General features: G+C 44.6%; 1 protein-coding gene across 4 annotated transcripts in view; it reads left to right on the top strand.

The window, feature by feature from the left end:
• The window catches only part of MSRA (methionine sulfoxide reductase A), a 379,843-nt gene that overhangs the window by 231,654 nt on the left and 127,274 nt on the right, over positions 1-20,915 (top strand). For all 4 annotated transcript variants that reach the window (XM_018051850.1, XM_005683538.3, XM_018051851.1 and 1 more), the window contains one exon: positions 13,296-13,400. In XM_018051850.1, coding sequence (XP_017907339.1) covers positions 13,296-13,400 — 105 coding nt within the window. The remainder of the gene's footprint in view (positions 1-13,295; positions 13,401-20,915) is intronic.

Here is a 20,915-nt window from a genome sequence, read left to right as displayed (position 1 = left end):
AAGACAAATGCCCTATGATCTCACTTATATGTGGAATCTTAAAGCCACCAAAAAAAAACAAAAAACAAAATAAGCTCATAGATACAGAGAATAGAACGGTAGCGGCCGCCTGAGGCGGGGGTAGGGTGTGAGACAAGTAAGTGAAGGCAAGGAAAAAAAAAAAAAAAACAACCTGGTGGCTCAGTGGTTAAGAGTCTGCCTGAAGTGCAGGAGATACAGGAGATGTGGGTTTGATCCCTGGAGCAGGAAGATCCTCTGGAGTAGAAAAGAACAGCACACTTCAGTATTCTTGCCTGGAATATCCCATGGACAGAGGAGCCTGGCAGGCTACAGTTCATGAGGTTGCAAAGAGTCAGACACAACTTAGCAACTAAACAACAACAACAGCATTTCTGAAACCTTCTAGTGACCAATTATGACACTTTCTAATAGTGATACCAAATGAAGAGAGACACGAGACAATATTTAAAGCAACGGAAGGGAAAATCGTTGAGCATGACTGACAGTTTATTGAAAGTGTTTTTGTGTTTGTTCGTTCTTAAGGAGAACGTTGCGCGGTACAGATCTAGTGCTTGGTGAGAAAAAAGCAGGAGAGCAAGGGCTGAGGGGAAGCAGTACTTTCAGGCAGGTTTCCGTACAATCAGTTTCAATGTAAATGTCAAAGTATTATGTCTCATGTACTTCTCTCTGAGGGAAAAAAGCAACTATAATGTGGTTTGTATGCAAAATGAATAGGCAGTTATTATCTTTGGATGATTTAAAGTACCTCTTCTGGAAATTCTGCATATATGGTGGGAGCTAGCAACGTTGAGCTTCAAATAGGGGTGCCTTTTCTCATCCATGCTATTATGAGTGAGAGCAGTTTTAGAATGTGAAAAAAATACCTGACTTGATTTTAATGACTCCTTCTGTTATCATGATTTCAGGGGTTCTCTATCTGTCTTTTGGAGAAGGCAATGGCACCCCACTGCAGTACTCTTGCCTGGAGAATCCCGTGGACAGAGGAGCCTGGTGGGCTACAGTCCATGGGGTCGCTGAGGGTCGGATACGGCTAAGTGACTTCACTTTCACTTTTCACTTTCATGCATTGGAGAAGGAAATGGCAACCCATTCCACTATTCTTGCCTGGAGAATCCCAGGGACGGGGGAGCCTGGTGGGCTGCTGTCTATGGGGTCTCACAGAGTCGGACACGACTGATGCAACTTTGCAGCAGCAGCAGCAGCTAGCTGTCTTTTCACTCTGATTTAAATCTGCCCTAGGCAGTTTATCCAAAGAAGCCTACCTTTTCTCGGAGAGCAGTCCATGTTGTTCTGTTTGTATTAACTCAGATCCTGAATGTCTGAAAGCTTCCGGCTTTGCATAGTGAAGTTCTATTTTGACACATCTCATTCTTAGTAGTGCTACCCAACGTGAGTTTGTGTGCCTGACACATTCGGTTCAGTTCAGTTCAGTCACTGAGTCGTGTCTGACTCTTTGTGACCCTATGAATTGCAGCACTCCAGGCCTCCCTGTCCATCACCAACTCCCAGAGTTTACCCAAACTCATGTCCGTCGAGTCGGTGATGCCATCCAGCCATCTCATCCTCTGTCATCCCCTTCTCCTCCTGCCCCCAATCCCTCCCAGCGTCAGAGTCTTTTCCAATGAGTCAACATGCCTGACACATAGTAAGGCCAAAAAACTGAAACATCAATGTTTGGAGCAGAAAAAGATTTACTGCAAAGCCATGCAAGGAGAATGGGTAGCTCATGCCTCCCAAACCCTGAACTCCTCAAAGGGTTTCAGCAAAGCATTTTTAGAGGCAAGGTGGTGGGAGACATGACTAGTTGTTGCAAACAAACTTCTTGGTTGTTGGAATCCTTTTTCTTGTAGCTGACCATATAGGTCAGGTTGCAGTGTTCCTGCAAACTTCCAAGAAGACATTATCTGCAACTTTTTGTCTCTATATGAACGGAAATGTGTTACACCTTTAAAGGTCAGAGCCTTGAGGAGGGGCTGTGTATTTCAGGCTATAGGCAACAATCTTAGCTTGCAGCAAAAGCAATAGAATGCAGAGATTAAAATGAAAGAAACAGAGCTAATATGGTATCACATTTGTTCTTTCCTATTACCGTGGTATATGGATACGAAAAGACTAGTAATGATACCATAGATTTGATTACTACAGTCAGTTCCCAGAGTGCTTCCCCCTTTTATGTCTGTTATTTAGTGCTTTCAGCCACACTCCCAGCTTGATGGGACAGGTGTTATTTCCCCCATTTTACGATGAGAAACTTGTAACTAGAAGAGATTAACCAGCTTCTCTGGCAGGCGATGCCTTCAAATTCAGGTCTTCTGATTTCAGAGTCAGTGCCCAGTTCACTACTCTGCAATACCCTAAACCTTAAGCCTTCTCAACAATCGTTGTGGCGGAATGAGTAGACCCCAAAAGGCACAGCCTGGACCTGTGAGTAGAGGGAGGGAGGTCTGACTCAATAACGACAGGATATTCCAACAATGGGATGGATTACTTTGTGAAACTGCATATACCCTATCACTTGAAATGGTCATTTGGATGTTGCAATGGGGTAAAACACAATATTGCATTAGGCTAGGTGACCTTTTGTGTACGTTACAATTCTGAGACTTTGTTAAAATCATCTGTCTGGTTTCCTCTCCCTTGTTGTAGCCACATATATCAAATGCCCGATTTCATGGTTCCCTTTCCCAGCTTTCCATCAAAAGTACCTGTCAGGCTACGTGAGGGTACATACATATGCCCAGGCCTGACCCCAGACCTCCTGTATCAGAATTCCAGCATGGGTGGAATGTGGAGTGTGGGGTGTGAGAGTATTTTTCCAAAAGTTCTATGTGATTCTAAGGTATAGGGTTGTGAACCACTCTTCTGAGTAGCCCACTAATAACAAGATACAAGCAGACCTCACTTTGGACTTTTGGGTGGAATTTGGCAGCTTCAAGGAATCATAGTTTCTCAGCATGCAATACCATTTTTAGTATTAATCAAGCCATTGAATAGCACTGTGTTTTCTCTTGGATGCAAGGGTACTGTGATCTCCACTTGGCAGTTTAGCTTTGCTGACATCTCATAATGCCTACCTGTCTCCTGGGTGGGTGGGAGTTGGTGCCAGTCTAGGAAATAGACATTGAAAAACTCAATCACATAGGTCCTTCCATAAGCTTCCTGTTCTGGGGGGGAAAAAAAAAAACAAAAACACAACAGTTCAAAGAGTGAAGGCCAGTCTCTACAATCAGCAAAAGTGTTTGCCACTCAGTAGTGTTTGTGATCCCAAGGACTGTGGCCCACCAGGATCCTCTGTCCATGGAATTCTCCAGGCAAGAATACTAGAATGGGTAGTCATTCCCTTCTCCAGGGGCTCTTCCCAATCCAGGGATCGAACCATGGTCTCCTGTATTGCAAGCACATTCTTTACCACCTGAGCCACCAGGGAAGTTCCTATGATCAGCAGGTTGGATACGGAAACTAGTGAGCCGCTCACTCTTAGACTCATTACCTCCTAGTTAGCTTTGTAGCATTAAGAAACCTCAGGTAGCATGAAAAACTAATGGTTATAGCTTATTGTCTTCCTGAGAAATTTTCCTGATAAAGTACTCAACTGTGTTTATAGCATTGCTCTGAGAGAATGATCTCTGAAGGATTACACACCTCCCACCATGTCTCCCCATGGTGGGCCAGGAAAAAATTACAATTGCTCTAACGGTATTTTTTTTTTCTACTTTTCAATCAATAGGATGCTTTTTAAAGCTTATATTTCTCTTTGGACACTTTAAGTGACTGATGAGACAAAAGGAAAAAAAAAAGCCAAGATAAAATGACAGTAGAGACACTCCTCAAGTCCTGTAATGAACTCCACAGGGCATCCAATTTTGATGTATTAGGGATTTTTTTATATAATGAGTACATTGTTGGAAATCACATTTTGTATCTGCAGGAGCTAGAGATGAAACTGAGCTGACATCTTACCTCTTTTGTAGTTAATTAGCAAGAGGAAAGTAGTGGTTTGAATCTTGTGTGGTAAAGGGAGGCATTAGTCATCCACTGCTCCCCTTTCCCCCTCAACCACCTGGATCTTTTTCTGTGCTCTTTGATTTGGTTTGACGGTTTGGATTGGTCTTGTTGGCTGGGAAAGATGACGGGAATTGAAGAACCGTTATTATTTAATGAAGAAATAACTGTAGCTCACTTCTCCCCTCCATCTTGCCTGTAGGATAAATAAAACAGATCGGGTCTTTTTCCTCCAAATAGCAGTTCTTTCCCTGGACTCAGACAATAAGCAGTACCAGTACTGCAAGAGTCTTTAGTTTTCACTGAATTAACATTTGCCACCATTAAGTCCCTAGCACTTGGTATAGTACTGGAACTTAGTTAGTATTCAGGAAATATGTATTAATTAATGAGTAAATGAAGCACTGTGTTGACCCAACAGCAAGGTATTCACTTGCATTCATGGTATCTGATCACTTTCTCCAGGTAGTGTTGTGTTATTCAGCCACTAAGTCTTGCCTGACTCTTTGCAGCCCCAAGGACTGCAGCAGGCCAGGCTCCCCTGCCCTTCACCATTTCCCAGAGCTTGCTCAAACTCATCCTACCTACTAAGCTTTCTTCTGGGCATCATGCCTCTTCTCAAGGTCTCGTACTCAGGGAGGGCTTTGTGGAGGAAGCAGCGCCTGAGAGGACCTTGAGAACAGGAGAGGACTTGGATTGTAGATAACTGGAGTGCGCTGTGGGCTTCATGTGGGGGCAGCAGGATCTGGGGGTGGAGGTGGGGTGTGGAGTGCCTGGGTCGGGAGCGCGGCATGCGGAAATGGAGTTAGCATACCTCCAGCTATGGAGAAAGAGACCTGGTGACCAGGTGGGGCTCGGGAGGGCAGAGGACAGCCGTGGGGGAGGCAGCAGGGAGGGGGTGCCCTGTGCCCTGGCCACATTCTGGTCAGTGGCCTGGAGGCAAGCCCAGTGCTAACTGTGTGACAACTCATCACTGCTGCCCGCCAACCTGCAGGCACATGGCTCAGGCCAGAGAGAGGGGCCTCCCACGCTCCCAGCGCAGGGTCCAGGGGGCTTCTGCTCACCTCAGTTCAGGCAGCTCTGTGCTGTCTCCTGCCTGCACCAGCTGTGATGGACAGAGGTTCTTAGAGGAAGGAAATTGTCACAACCATAGCACGGCTGTGTCCTGTTGTTCAGTTGCCAAGTCTGTCTGACTCTTTGCAGCCCCGTGGACTGTAGCACACCAGGCTTCCCTGTTCTTCATCATCTCCCAAAGTTTGCTCAAACCCATGTCCATTGAGTTAGTGATGCCATCCAACCGTCTCATCCTCTGTCATCCCCTTGCCCTCCTGCCTTCAATCTTTCCCAGCATCAGTCTTTTCCAGTGAGTCGGCTCTTTGTATCAAGTGGCCAAAGTATTGGAGCTTCAGCATCAGTCCTTCCGATGAATATTGAGGGTTGATTTCCTCTAGGAGGGACTGGTTTGATCTCCTTGTGGTCCAAGGGCCTCTCAAGAGTCTTCTCCAGTGCCACCATTGGCAGTATGGTAGGACACAGCTCCTCCAGGAAGATGAGATCACAGACTCAGCCTATGCTCCTAGAGCCCTGCTTCGAGAGGTTTCTTCTTACCCAAACTGACCAGTCTTTCACTGTCATTTTCTTCCTGATTCTAAAGTGGGGAATCACACTTGAAAGTCAGTCTTCCTCCACCACCCTATACACGATCAAAAGAGTGAGCACCTGGGTTCTTCATAGTGTAGAAAAACGCCAGACCTCCATCCCCATCCGGGCCAGAATGTGCCAGCTGGGACTGCGTCTCAACACCTGGGTCAGTGGTTGTAGACACTTGACCGATGTTTATGTCGGTTGAATGGATAAATAAAATCAGAATTATCCACCTGCAGAGATACATGTTTTCTTCTGCAGTTTAATCCTTATGAAGGTAATGGCATTAGAAGCCTCCTGTCTGTGCATAGAGAGCTGGCCTCTTCCCCAGAACTTCCCCACATGTGACCTCATTCGGTCTTTATGACTCTTCTGTCACAGAGATTATATTTATTCTCATCTAAAATACTAAGAGACCCAGGATCACAGTCCAGAGAGTGTTGAACTGCTTGTGAAAACTGTGGTTTAAGTTATTGCTTGTGGCTTTGATTTGTCAGCTTCTAATAAGACGTAGAGACTTAGACTGCTGTGTGCCAGGTGCTATTCTGACTCCCCATTTTGCAGATGAGAAACCGAGGCAGTGAGTGGCGAAGTAGATAAAGGGCCTTCGATAGTGGGTATGGTGGGGAGCTGGGATTTGAGCCCCCTTTCTCCTCCCTCCCGGGGCACACCGCGGCCAGATAGCAGTGTGCCTGTCACCTGAGCACGACGCTGCCCCCTTGCAACCACCCCCTGCCTCCTCTGCGTCCCACCAGCTACCCGCCTCTTTTCCTGTCTCATCTTCTAGGGAGGCCACCTCTCTGCTTTCTCTTCTCCTCACCAGCCGCCAGTAGTGACAGTTCATGGGGCAGACCTAGAAGAGCTGAAGATAGTGTTTTCCCTGTGGGATGGAAAGCAGTCGCAGAAGACTTTCAGAACTGGCTGATTTATCTTGGGATTCTCTTTAAACACACCTGGTTCTGTGTGTGACTTGGCTTTCACAAAGCTCTGGCTGACTCCAGGTGTGTGATTTTTCTGCTCCTGAAGCACCCCCATGTGTGTCTTCTGTGATGTTTTTTGTCTTGTAAGGAATAACTGTCCATAGCCTACCCCTTGGTATTCCTTCACCTCCCTTTGACATCACGAGGTAAAGCAACAAGGGGACATGCTCAGAAAAGACATTTGTCCTCTGCATTTTTCCTCTCAAGGTACTTTGAACGACAACATTAAAGCACCTATAATACTACTGTGAATTGTTAACAAGCACATTTGCACATCACATCTGTCATGCTGTTTACACGATGTTATGTGAAGAAATGACTCAAAGTATTTTAAAGATATAGCCTTTCATCTTTGGAAGCACCAGAAACTATTTACAGATTGGTCTTGGGAATCAAATTAGCCTAACACATCGGTGAGTTCTTGGAGGCACGGGCATTGCTGTAAGTGGTTGCTGGCCCCCTTAATCCTTTTGATCATTTGCACTGTGTATTTTTATACAGGCTCTTGTACTTTGGAGAAATAAAATAAAGAAACTTAAAGGTGAGTTTGACAAGGGCTTCTCCACACTGTTTGTCAATGCAGATAGATCCTGAATTTTAATAGCAGTAGCTTCTTTTAAAAAACCAAGGCTCTTTAAACCTCTCTACAAACAGTGTCAGTGCTCAGATTATGTCTGAAAGTGTTTGCTGGTGAGGGGAAATCTTTCCTGACCCTGTATTGCAACCACGAGAGAAGACCCTATCCTGAAAAATAGTCTTGACCACCTGGATGTCAGTTATCCCCAGAGCTGTGGGCCACTTCCTGTGTAACATTTGCTGTCATTGATGACTTCTGGTGACATTCAGGAGCCGGCTTGGAGTCATAGAATAAGCCACTTTCTACCTTCAGTTGGAACGTGGTTGACTCCTCACTGGATCCTGCCGTTTACTGCCTGCAGGATGTTATGTGAGAAAACTTGTGGTGAGGCCTTGGTTTCCTCATCTGTAAAATGGGGATGACATCCCTGTTGTGAAATTGTTGGGAGCAACATCTGTACACCTGTATTCATAGCAGCACTATTCACGAAAGCCTAAAAGTGGAAGCAGCCCAAACGTCCATTGACAGATAGATGGATAAACAAATGTGGCATGTCTGTGCGATGACATCTTATTCAACCTTTAAAAAGGACATTCTGACACAGGCTTCAGCCTGGATGAATCTTGAGGACATTCTGCTGAGTGAAATAGGCCAATCACGAGAGGGAAAATAAAATATGATTCCACTGACATGGGGTTTAGAGGAGTCAAATTCACTGAGACAGAAGTAGAATGGCAGTCACCTGGGACTGGGACAAGAGGAAATTGGGAAGTTAGTGTTTAATGGATATAAAGTTTCAGTTTTGCAGGATTAAAAAAATTCTGGAGATAAATGATGGTGATGGTAGCTCAATGATATGACTCTACTTCATTCTGAAGGAGATCAGCCCTGGGATTTCTCAGTACTTTGGCCACCTCATGCGAAGAGTTGACTCATTGGAAAAGACTCTGATGCTGGGAGGGATTGGGGGCAGGAGGAGAAGGGGACAACAGAGGATGAGATGGCTGGATGGCATCACGGACTCGATGGACGTGAGTCTGAGTGAACTCCGGGAGTTGGTGATGGACAGGGAGGCCTGGCGTGCTGCGATTCATGGGGTCGCAAAGAGTCGGACATGACTGAGCGACTGAACTGAACTGAACTGGACTGAGTGTCACTGAATTGTACACTTAAAAATAGTCAAGATAGTAAATTTTGGAAAGTGTGTGTGTGTGGTTTTTTTTTTTTTATCTCAATAGAGAAAAACTGGGGGGAAAAAAGTATGAGCATTGAACAACATCCAGTAGGTAAGGTGCCTCCCGTATGATCAGTGTTCAGTAAATAGTAGCAGCCTTTACTAGGATTCAGAGTTGTAATGCATGATTCCGTGATATTGCCTCATGTGGCCGTGCCACGGTTGGCTTCTTTTTGCTTGACTTCTGGATTTCTTATGGTACTTCACCACTGTATTAATAGTAATGACGGAACGAGTTTCTGTGTTTGTGTATGCCTTTTCTTTTCTCTGGGTTTGTATCTTTGAGGTTGATGTCCTGGGTCACTGTTAATCGAGGTGAATTCATCTCCGAGGCGCTTGCTTCATATGCCCATGGGGTTTCAGAAGGGTCCTGTCCTCTTTGCTGCCACCTCCCAAGGATACCTCACAGTGTCCTCATCAGCACAAGGCGTGATCTTAAGCAGTTTTACAAAGTGACCTGAGTAGGAGATGGTATTCTAATGTTTAAGACGCATTCATTGGCTTTTATCTGATCACTGAAACTGTTGGGAACGTTTCGCGTCTCGATCTACGTCTATTTTTCTCAACGTGTATTACCCGTTTACATCTTTCACCTGTATTTCTAGTGTGGTTTCAGTGCTCTCCTTTTTTTAAAGTCATTTTTATTTATTTAAAATTTTATTGGATTATAGTTGTTTCACGATGTTGTGTTCATCTCTGCTCTGTAGAGCTGTATGTGTACACGTGTTTGTGTTAGTCGCTCAGTCGTGTCCGACTCTTTGCGACCCCATGGGCTGTAGCCTGCCAGGCTCCTCTGTCCCTGGAATTCTCCAGGCAAGAGTACTGGAGTGGGTAGCCATTCCCTTCGCCAGGGGATCTTCTCAACCCAGGGAGAGAACCCAGAGCCTGCTGCATTTTGCAGGCAGATTCTTTACCACCTGAGCCACCCGGAAAGCCCCTTAAGGTTACGTATCTCCCCTCTTTCTGGGTTTCCTTCTCATTTAGGTCACTACGGAGCGTTGAGCAGAGTTCCCTGTGCTAGGCAGTAGGTTCTTATTAGTTATAGGTTTGAATGTTTTTCTTATCTAAGTATTTTGTCACGTTTGTAACATGTCATTTTTAATATTCAGTTTTACTAGTTATGTAGTTGAATCATCATTCAAACATTTCAAAACACAAAATAGTAAGATTTTTAAAGTAGATTTAAAATGGTTTTACAATAACATGGCTATTATACGTAATGAATCTTCTTCCCATAATCCCCCTGTCATACTTATCTTGTCTATCAGCATAACATCTGTTTAGATGTTAATTTACATGACTATAGTATCTGATTTAAAATTATGTAGACGGACCAATTAAGAATAAAATATTAATAACCCAACATAAAGAAGGCATAACAAAATTAGAGAAAATAAATGATTAAAATTATTAATAAGCCTGACATTTTACCTCACTAATAATTAAATTCATTAAAAATAAAATGACAGGCTTATTAATATCTTCCATCTATGAATTGGTAGGGATTAAAAACACTGTGATGGTAATTGAGACTGACCCTCAGATATGCTGCCAAAGGGGAGAGAAAACTGGCTCAACTTTAATGACTAGCAAGAAACTTTAAAATGTTTATAAACACTGATTTAGAAAATTCACTTATATAACTGAGGCTAGAGGCAGCCTCAGAAATGGAGAAAAAATATTTACATTCATAGATAAAAAGAAGATTCAGTACAAATGCCCAATGACAGAGAATAATTGAATAAGTAATAACACAGTCATCTTTGGAGTGTTAAGTATTTATTATGTATGTATACATGATATTTACTAAAAATTTCAGTGGTGGGGAAAACACTCACAATGTGCTTCTAAGTGGAAAAGGCATGATGCAGTGATTATAGTAAAATAAGTTGTGTGTCACGGTGTGCATACGTGTTCGTTTTGTGTGTGTATGTGTCTCGTGCATATCTAGAAAGAAATGCATAAAAATACTGAAAGTACTTATCTGGTAGGAGTATGAATGATTTTTATTTTCTTTTTTATATTTCTGCACATGTTCTGAGCTTCATTTTATTTACAAATCATTGTTTGTACAATCAGAATATATTTTACTGGTAAGGAAGACTAAGGATGAGGAATAAATCTCTCTCCTTTACTGGATTCATGTTCACTTTGCTCTCAGTGCCTTAATGCATTGAATAGAATCCTGGACAAGGAGTCAGGAGGTGGTTTTTCAGGTTATGGTCCAGAAACTTACTAGGTGTATGGCATTGGGCAAATCTGACTTGTATGTGCTGTTGTTATTGTTTGGTTGCTAAGTTGTTTCTGACTCTTTGAGACCCCATGGGCTGTAGCCTACCAGGTTCCTCTGTCCGTGGGATTCTCCAGCAAGAATACTGCAGTGGGTTGCCGTTTCCTTCTCTAGAAGATCTTCCTGACCCAGGAATCAAACCCACATTTCCTGTGTCTCCTGCATTGGCAGGCGGGTTCTTTATCACTGAGGCACCTTAACTTGTAAAGTGGGGGTTTCTACCTTCCCTGCATTGGAGGATTGTAAGAATTCAAGTGAAAATACCAACATAGACGAAAAAACTTTGCAAACCAAGATGCAGAGGGTTCCCGAAACCACCGTGAGGTTTGATAATTTCTTAGAAGGACTCACAGAACTCAAAAGCTGTTATCCCCACAGTTACAGTTGGTTACAGGAAAAGGATACAGATCAAAGTCAGCTAAAGGAAAAGTCACACAGGGCAGAGTCTGGAAGGGCTCAGGGCAGAGCCCCTGTGTCATCTCCTTCTCGGCCTCTGTGTGTGACACTGTGCAGAGCATCGCCACCCAGGAACCTGGTGGTGTCTCAAACTTTAGTGTCCAAAGTTTTTACTGGGGCTTCAGTACACAGGTATGATTGATCGATTGCCTGCATGGTTGAACTCAGGTTCTAGGTCAACTGATACCATGTTACCCAAAGCCCCCTCCAGTCACATGGTTGGCCTTTCTGACATAACAGCCCCTACCGTAACCCTACCCTAAAACTAAGTGTGGCCAATCTCCACCCTAAGAGCACCGGTGTGGCGGCCCCTCTGTAAATAAAGACATTCCTATCAGGTATGACCTAGATTACTTACCAGAGTCAAGGCAAAGACCAGCTACCTGTTTTCAGTTCAGTTCAGTTGCTCAGTCATGCCTGACTGTTTGAGACCCCATGAACCACAGCACGCCAGGCCTCCCTGTCCATCATCAACTCCTGGAGTTTACCCAAACTCATGTCCATTGAGTCGGTGATGGCATCTAACCATCTCATCCTCTGTCGTCCTCTTCTCCTCCTGCCCTCAATCTTTCCCAGCATCAGTGTCTTTTCCAGTGAGTCAGCTCTTCACATCAGGTGGCCAAAGTATTGGAGTTTCAGCTTCAACATCAGTCCTTCCAATGAACACCCAGGACTGATCTCCTTTAGGGTGGACTGATTGGATCTCCTTGCAGTCCAAGGGGCTCTCAAGAGTCTTCTCCAACACCACAGTTCAAAAGCATCAATTCTTCTGCACTTGGCTTTCTTTATAGTCCAGCTCTCACATCCATACATGACTGCTGGAAAAACCACAGCCTTGACTAGACAGATCTTTGTTGACAAAGTAATGTCTCTACTTTTTAATATGCTGTCTAGGTTGGTCATAACTTTCCTTCCAAGGAGTAAGCATCTTTTAATTTCATTTTGGACCAGGCTAAAGTCCTTACTAGGACTTCCCAGCGGGTGCAAGTAGTAAAGAATCCACTTGCCAGTGCAGGAGATAGAGTATCTCCTGGAGTAGGAAATGGCAACCCACTTCAATATGTGACCAGAAAGAGATGGAAAACAAATTTGTGGTGGAGTCTATTATTTATTGGGCTTCCCAGGCGGTGCTAGTGGTGAAGAACCCCTCTGCCAATGCAGGAGACATAAGAGACGCCGGTTCGATTTCTGAGTCAGGAATATCCCCTGGAGGAGGACATGGCAACCCACTCCAGTGTTCTTGCCTGGAGAATCCTATGGACAGAGGAGCCTGGAGGGCTACACTCCATGGGGTCACAAAGAGTTGGATACGACTGAAGCAACTTAGCACGCTATTATTTACTATGTTATAACACTGAAATAAGAGAGGATAGGATTTCCACAGGTACAAGTGGCAATGCAAATACATTCTTCGCTGACCCGCAGAACCTTGGGGACCACCTTTGAGAAGGGAATGTGCTAACAGGTGCCGCAGAGAGACATTTGCTACAGTCGTTTTTTACTGCAGAGATGAATTAGGCTGGGAACCACTTACTGGCCTGCGGGGTATAGGAACCTGACCCTCTTCTCATTGTTAACAGCACACAAATATGTCTCTCTGTTAACAAATGTATCTAATGTGAATGAGGTACAAGCCTATCTTTTCACAGGTTCATTTTTCTGGCACCATCTCCCTCTGTAGTGCAGCTAAGCTTGCTATGTACAGCGAGGGGGAGATGATAAAAAGAACCTGGCTCATTTCCCTTTGCAGAGTTTCAAATCTCTAGCACCATGTCAGGTTGGATCCATAAGGTTTCATAAGAGTGAGATTAGAAAAAGGAAAACCCAAGTTTATTTTCTCATGAAATTAAAAAAAAAAAAATATAGAGCACAATGAAGAGAAAGATCCTCCTCAGAAAACTTGCTCCAGGACAACCTCATGCTTTTATGGGAAAAGAGCCAGCGACAGAGACTCAGAATGAAAGTATTCAAGTACAGTTGCCTTCAGAGGGAAGAATTTCAGCCTTTGTCTGGTGGTTTTTGGGAAACAAATAACTGGTCATAAATCGATGTTGTCAGTAAATTGGGGTTGTATGTTCTGTCTCTTTCAAGGAAAAACTGGCCACGCAGAAGTAGTCCGGGTGGTGTACCAGCCAGAACGCATCAGCTTTGAGGAACTGCTCAAGGTCTTCTGGGAGAATCATGACCCGACCCAAGGTAGATGAGTGAGCCAGTATTTAATTATCTTACTAATTACAGCTGGGATAATTAGTGTTTGAGCTGCACGGAAGAGATGAACCTTGAAATCACACAGGAGCTCAAGAATATGATTGCAGACATTTATTGACGGAGAAGGGGAGGGGCTGGGGAAAAGAGGGTGAGAGAATAAAGGCACAGCCCCCCATCTGCGCCCCTCCCTCCTTTACAGCTGTCAGGGGTGGGAAAATTCCCACAGAGAAAGACGCCAGACAATAGAGATTCGTTCACCTTTGATTATTGCATTATTCCTCCTTAATGCAGTCTTTTGTCTACAAAATTAAAGTGTCTTTCTAGCAGCTCCAAAGTTTTCCTGATTTATGGTTCCTTTATTTCCCTGAATTTAGCCTTTCTCATCTTTTGACGTTATCAGCCTTTTTTTTTCCCCCTTTAAATGTCTGAGGGTGATAAAAAAAATAAAGGTAAAATGCAGGATGCAATGGGTTCACAATGTTTGGGTTATTTAAATATTTGTTTCCTTTGGAATTTATTGTATGGAGATATTAATATATTTGGGCTGTAAACAATGGTGGTCAGGAATTTTATTTGAATGCAGACACAAGCGAATATCTCATGCTGGCAAATATCATTGTAATATCCAATAATGGAGCAGTTTCCAGACTTCAACTTAACAACCTTACAAGCACTGCTTTGCCAGTGTGATGATCTGATATTATGAGTCTTATGAACTGAAAAGTCCTACATGTATGGTATGATTTTCACAAACCCTGTTCATTTAGCAGGCTGCCCTGGTGGCTCTGACGGTAATGAATCTGCCTGCAGTGCAGGAGACTGGGGTTCGATCCCTGGGTTGGAAATGGCTATCCACTCCAGTATTCCTGCCTGGAGAATTCATAACCTACATCTAACTAGGCTGAGAATTCTGTTGGCTTTAACAAAATATTTGGGCTTCCCAGCTGGCACAGAGGTGAAAGTACCTGACTGCCAGTGCAAGAGATGCAAGAGACGTAGGTTCAATTCCTGGTTAGGAAAATCCCCTGGAGACGGAAATGGCAAGTCACTCCAGTATTCTTGCCTAGAAAATCCCCTGGACAGAGGAACCTGGCAGGCTACCGTCCACGGGGTTGCAAAAGACAGCAGCTGGTCTATTTAATGAGAATATTTTTCCCTTTGGTGTCAGGTCTTGTGGGAGTGGGTGAGTGGTGTTGGCTCTTTCCTGATGAATGGATGTGTTCTTCCAAACATGCATTGTGTTTTGGGGTAGAACCTTACCAAGATCCCAGCAACCCCAGCACCAGGTTGGTAAGTCCTGAGTCCTGGTTACACCTGAGTCCAGGGTGATTTCCGAGAAGGCAAAGATCAGAGCTAAGGCAAAAACAGCAACATGATCAGCAGAGGAGCCAGGGTCAGGCAGGTCCAGGATGCAGGCTCATCCAGCAGGGTGACTGAAGGTGGGAATGAGGCCAGGAGCAGGTTCTCCATGACCGTCAAGTCTGGTTGACATGGGGGGATGAGTCCCTGGTGGGGAAGCAGTGAGATGGGGGGCAGGGGAGGTATAGGACTGTTAAGGGCAAGAGTACTGTCATCAGAAGGTACAGACGCCACCCTGATTTGGACTGCCGCACTGTCACGTCATATAAGAACAGCAGGCCTGATGGCTTAGACATCTGTGGCTCAATGAGAAACTGATCGGTGAGCTCCATAAAGAAGGAGGGTGACGGCCAGGATCATTCTGAGGAGCCTTTGATTCAGAGGCAGCAGCCTCTTGCTCAGAGCCGAGGGTCAAGGCAGGATGCTGGGGCCTCCAGAGTTCCAAGTGGAAACACCTATCAGGAGCCCAGGTGAGCCTGAAGTCATGGAGCAGACAGGCTCTATGCGGGCCCACAAGGCTGGGTATGTGGCCTTGGCCTGGCCACCCATGTGCTGATAGAACCACCTGTTCTTGGCCTCCACAACACTTCAAAGAAGGTGAAGTCTGCCATCTACTTCTCTCTCCTTACTCCTCTTAGCGTCTTACCCATTTTATCATTTACGGGGGATGGGGATGTGAACCATTTTTAATGGTCTTTATTGAATTTGTTACAATATTGTTTTCATTATATGTTTGGGTTCTTTGGCCCCGAGGCATGTGGGATCTTGGCTCCCAGACCAGGGATTGAACCCGCACCCCCTGAATTGGAAGGTGAAGTCTTAATCACTGGACTGCCGGGGAAGTCCCTACCCATTTTCTCACATCTTTACTAGTGCACCTCAGGTCACTAGTTCTCGCCCCTGATTCTCAGGGGAATTCCACCTGCAAAAGCTTTTTATTAGAACCTCTTGTTCTCCCCATCCCATGGATCAGATTGGTCTCAACTTTGGAAATTCTTGGTTTGCTATCGGTATGAATTTGCTAGGGCTGCCATCATAAAGTATCACAGACTGGGTGGCTTAACCAACAGAAATGAGTTTTCTTACAGTCCTGGAGGCTAGGGGCTGAGGCTGAAGGCATTGGCAGGGTTGGCTTCATGTTGACTTGTCAATGGCTGTCTTCTCATATAGCCTTCCCTCTGTGTGTGTCTGTATCCTAATCTCTTTGTATAAGATTGGATTAGGGCCCACCCAGATGACCTCATTTAATCTTAATCATTAAAGACCCTGTCTCCAGATTCAGTTACACTCAGATTAGAGCTTCAACATGTAAATTATGCGAGGAGGGGGGACGCACTTTAGCCCATAGCACTGTCTGATAATGTAATATTTAATAGGTTGATGTGCTGGTTTTTCAGAGGTACTTTTTTTCGGACAGGCTGTTCATAGGCTTATAGGCTGAAAGAGACTGATCATCTGTTCCAACCTCAGCTTCAGTTCTATGAGTCAGAAGATGAAATTGCTCCTGGTGGGGGTCACAGACAGTGGGATTGGAGTATTGAGTGACCTATTCTTACACTAATATTTTGGACAAATTATACATGTAGGAGGAGAGTTTTTGTACCCTTGTCTATACTTGTTTCTGCTTAGAGTAGTGCTTCATGCAGTGCACGCAGTCATGCATTAAATCCCAAGGTATCTGATTGTCCCACATTATTATTAGAATTATTTTTTAGATAGTTAAGTGTAGTGGGTCATGGTAAGAATCTTTTTCTGCCTTTTAGGGTTTCCTGTGACCCTTCTGGAAATAGGGCCCATGGAATGAGCTATATGATCTAGGCCTGATCAGTCACAGTATCTCTTCCTGTTGTTATCAGTGTTCAATCCAAACAACAGGCGTGTGACTCCAGCAGAACCAACTAGAGTCTTTCCCTGGGAGTGCTGTATGCTGTCACTTGGCTATGGGTGCCAGGGGAATAACCCACACAGATCACCTGACCATGTGGTCCCCAAACTTCCCCAGTCTCCAGACACCGTAGCAGAGCCTGACATTTAGATCTGGGTTCTGGCCCCAGTTGGACCTCTTCCCAACCTCTCAACCTTGGCCAAGACACTTAATCTGAAACTCTGTTTTCTCATCTACAGAAAGGGGAAAATAATGTCTATCCTGCCCACTTCTTGGGTTATCATAGGAATGAAATGAAACCACGTGAAAATCACTTGAAAGAACCATGGTCAAAAACCAGGGTCAAGAACCCTACAGGTGGTGGCATTAATAGCTGTGTCCTTCTCAACACAATACAGTGTCACCAGAGTTATTTATTTATTTTTGTTTCCTTGATTTCTGTGGGGAACTATTTACCATCTGCCTACTACAGTGTGGGTTTTCTACCACGAAAGCTCTTCTGTACTTCCTGCTAGTTGGAAAGATTTCTGCGTTGCTTGCGTTCTCATTTTGTGATGTAACTGCTGGCGGTGATAGTGATGAGGTTGACAGACAGAAAGCTCCTTATCTTTGCTGCTGATACAGTCCTCAGAAGAACCAGATAAAGTCCCAGCCTCTCGTGCGTGCCCTGCATCCCCGTACCTCGTATGCTTTGGGCATGAATTCCATCATTTTGGTCCTCCTCTTTCTGCATAGGAATGCAGGTTCCAGACCCTGAACCTTGGGCCAAACCACAAACACACAAGTACACAATGTGGAGACTCAGCTTTGCCTCACTTGGTTGCATAAACCTGACTTCTCTATTCCAACCTGTTTCACGCTCCTTGGTCCTGAGGGAAAGGACAACACATTTATTAAGTACCCCTTATGGCCCAGTCTCAGTGGTAGATGTGTTCTACCTATAATTTCATTTAACCCCTACCATAACCTGATGAACTGGGGTTCACTGTCTTCACTTAACAGAAGAGGAGAAATGAGATTCCAGAATACTGACAGTCTTGCTTGATGGTGTTGACAGTATTTGAACACAGCTCTGACCAAAGCCCATATCTATTTTCTTTCCCCTACCCTGGAGGGATCCATGCTTCCTGATGAGGAGGACCTCTTCTAAGGATAAGCATTGTGCAGGATCCCCCATGTAATATAGCTGTGTCCCTAACAACCTTTTTATTTTTTATTTTATTTATTTTTTTTCACTTTATTTTTTTTTACTTTATTTTACTTTACAATACTGTATTGGTTTTGCCATACATTGACATGAATCCACCACGGGTGTACATGCGTTCCCAAACATGAACCCCCCTCCCACCTCCCTCCCCATAACATCTCTCTGGGTCATCACCGTGCACCAGCCCCAAGCATGCTATATCCCGTGTCAGACATAGACTGGCGATTCGATTCTTACATGATAGTATACATGTTACAATGCCATTCTCCCAAATCATCCCACCCTCTCCCTCTCCCTCTGAGTCCAAAAGTCCGTTATACACATCTGTGTCTTTTTTGCTGTCTTGCATACAGGGTCGTCATTGCCATCTTTCTAAATTCCATATATATGTGTCTAACAACCTTTTTAAAGCAAATATGTGAAGATGCTACTACAAATTTAATCATGCTGTAAATTGAATGCCCCTTTTATTAACCAGCACCATGTCACTTACCTCTGCAAAATGGAAATGCTTCCATGCATAATGTGCTCGACAGTCACTGGGCCACACCTGCTGCCCAGCTGGACGTATGGACCTCTGGTAGTAGCTCCAGACCTTCCCAGGGACTAGGGCACAGATTGGGAATTTCTCCAGTGTACTACCAGGGGAGCGGTGGCCTTTCTGCAGAGGCCTTCTGGCTGAGACTGTGAACTGAACCCAGTATCAGTTTCCCCATTTCTAAAGGATTGGAATTTCAGTTGGACATGCAGCCACCAATAAAAACAAAATTTCCCAGACTCAGAGTGACTAAGTATAGCCACATGTCCAAAATCAGACTAGAAGAGCGTGAGCGCAAGTGATAGTGTGAACTTCCGGGTTAAGTGCACTTAGAGGAAGGGCAGATGATGTCAGCTTCCCAGTCTGGGGCACTTAGAGGAAGGGCAAATGATGTCAGCTTCTGGGTCCAGTGCACACAGAGGAAAGGCCGTTCTCTTCTTTCTCCCTTCTCACATACTGCCTGCAGTTGCAGTGATGACTGTCTTGGACCACAGGGATGGGGGCCTCACCCTTGTAATTGAGGACCTACAAGATATAAGTTTCCAGAGTCAGTACCCCAGGCTGGACTCTTTATGCAAGAACTGTCTTCTCTAAGCTACTGTTATTTTGGTTCATTTTAGGCCTTTTTTTTTCTCTGACAACAGTTGTGCTAATCCTTACTAAAATAGCTTTCAATATAAGCTGGTGATGAACTCCCAGTCACTCCTCTGAAGATCTTAATTAAAATGTTTCTTAATTAAAACGTCTTTAATCAAATCTGTTAAGAGTATGGACTCTAGGGTTAGAGGATATGGCTTTAACCAGTCCTGCCACATGCTGTCTGTGTGGCCTGGGGAAGTTAACAGTCACTCGTCGCCTCTTTTCTCTGTGCCTGACCACCAGGTCCCAGCTCTAATTGCTCTCATCTGGCTGCCATGCCAGCCTCCACCTGGCCTTACCCTTTCCTGATCTAGTACCCATAGTGACCTGTTAGAAGCACAAAAGGGAACTACGTCCCTCTCCTGACTTTTCTTTGTGATGATAAACACACTCTTCAGACTTCCCCAGTGCCTCAGTGGCAAAGAATCTGCCTGTAATGCAGAAGCTGCAGGTTTGATCCCTTGGTCTGGAAGATCCCCTGGAAGAGAGCATGGCAATACACACCAGTATTCTTGCCTGGAGAATCCCATAGACAGAGGAGCCTGATGGGCTACAGTCCATGGGTTCCCAAAGAGTTTGACACGACTGAGCGACTATAAGCTTCATATTAAATAATTTTTCACTGAACAGCTGGATGAATGAACCTCAGTTTTCCCATCTGTACGATGGTTGTTCTCCCTTCAGTGGTGTCAGGATCTATTAAGGAATGTGGTCTGTTGTGCAGAGCCCAGCGCTGGGTACAGAATAACAACATTGTATATAATAGCCACCATCTTCATCCTGCCCATGTCCTAAACAGCCGTTTCACCAGCTCCCATCCATCTGCCTTGCTTTCTCTTGTACCCCAGTACTTCTCGGTTTTTTTCTTTCTCATTTCCCCCATCTCATATTCTCAATACCCTTGATCATCCCTTACACTTGGTTCATACCCTTTATCCTCAATCAACATTCCTTTTCCTCCTATGCCCACCCTCCACCCTCCCACAGGGAGCTCCCAGTTGTGCTCAGTAGCTTCATCTGTCTGCCCTCATGGGCCACACTGTCTCTGGTGTTGGTTTCATGGAGCCCTAGCACCACATACCCAGCTTGCTACCTTCCCCTCAGAGCCAACAGTAGGGGACTAATGTGGTTTCTCAGCTTGTGGTTGGAACTAGAGACCCTAAGGACGCTTCTCCATTCAGTGCCCATGGACCACACGTTCCCCCCTCCCAGCCTACTCCCACACTCCCCGTGCAGCATTGTTCAAGGTGCACGGTTCCCAGGAGGTCCCCAGGAGGTCCCCAGAAGGTCAGGAGTGGGGCTGGGCCACTCCATCTTTAGCAGGTTTGCTTCATAGCTTCTCTCCAGGTGCATCGTAGAGAAGCCAGTGCCCTGTGCTGTCTACTGAGCAACAATTAATTGGAGAGAAAAAAAATATCCTCTTGTGTTTTCTCAACAAGTTGCCATTTAAGTGCTGGTGCTTATATATTTGAACTTGCCAAATTAATATCTGAACTTCATTGTGCTGACCCTTATAAGTTAGTTTTTTGAAAATAAGTCTCCAGTTTTGAAGGACTATCCCTTTTTTAGCCCACGTACAAGGAATCTATCATCTGCAAATAATTAGACAGTGGGAATTATATTGTATTGCTAATGAGCAGATGTGCATACTTATAGTGGAGGAACAGCTGCACACATACAAAATGCAAAAACGACCCAAACCCAGCATTATGAATTCTGAAAGGGATTGCATTCTTTTAAGAATTTCAGAAACAGGAAAAAAAAAAAAAGAAACAAAGAATTTAACTGATACTTTTCTTTATTAATTGTTCTTTCAGTCGTACTTTTCCTTGCATAACATTATCACACATGGACATAGCATCTTGGCTACTTGCA

The sequence above is a fragment of the Capra hircus genome, chromosome 8 (genome assembly GCF_001704415.2).
Source record: "Capra hircus breed San Clemente chromosome 8, ASM170441v1, whole genome shotgun sequence".
In the NCBI taxonomy this organism is placed as follows: domain Eukaryota; kingdom Metazoa; phylum Chordata; class Mammalia; order Artiodactyla; family Bovidae; genus Capra; species Capra hircus.
This window is presented reverse-complemented; position numbering and strand designations above follow the sequence as displayed.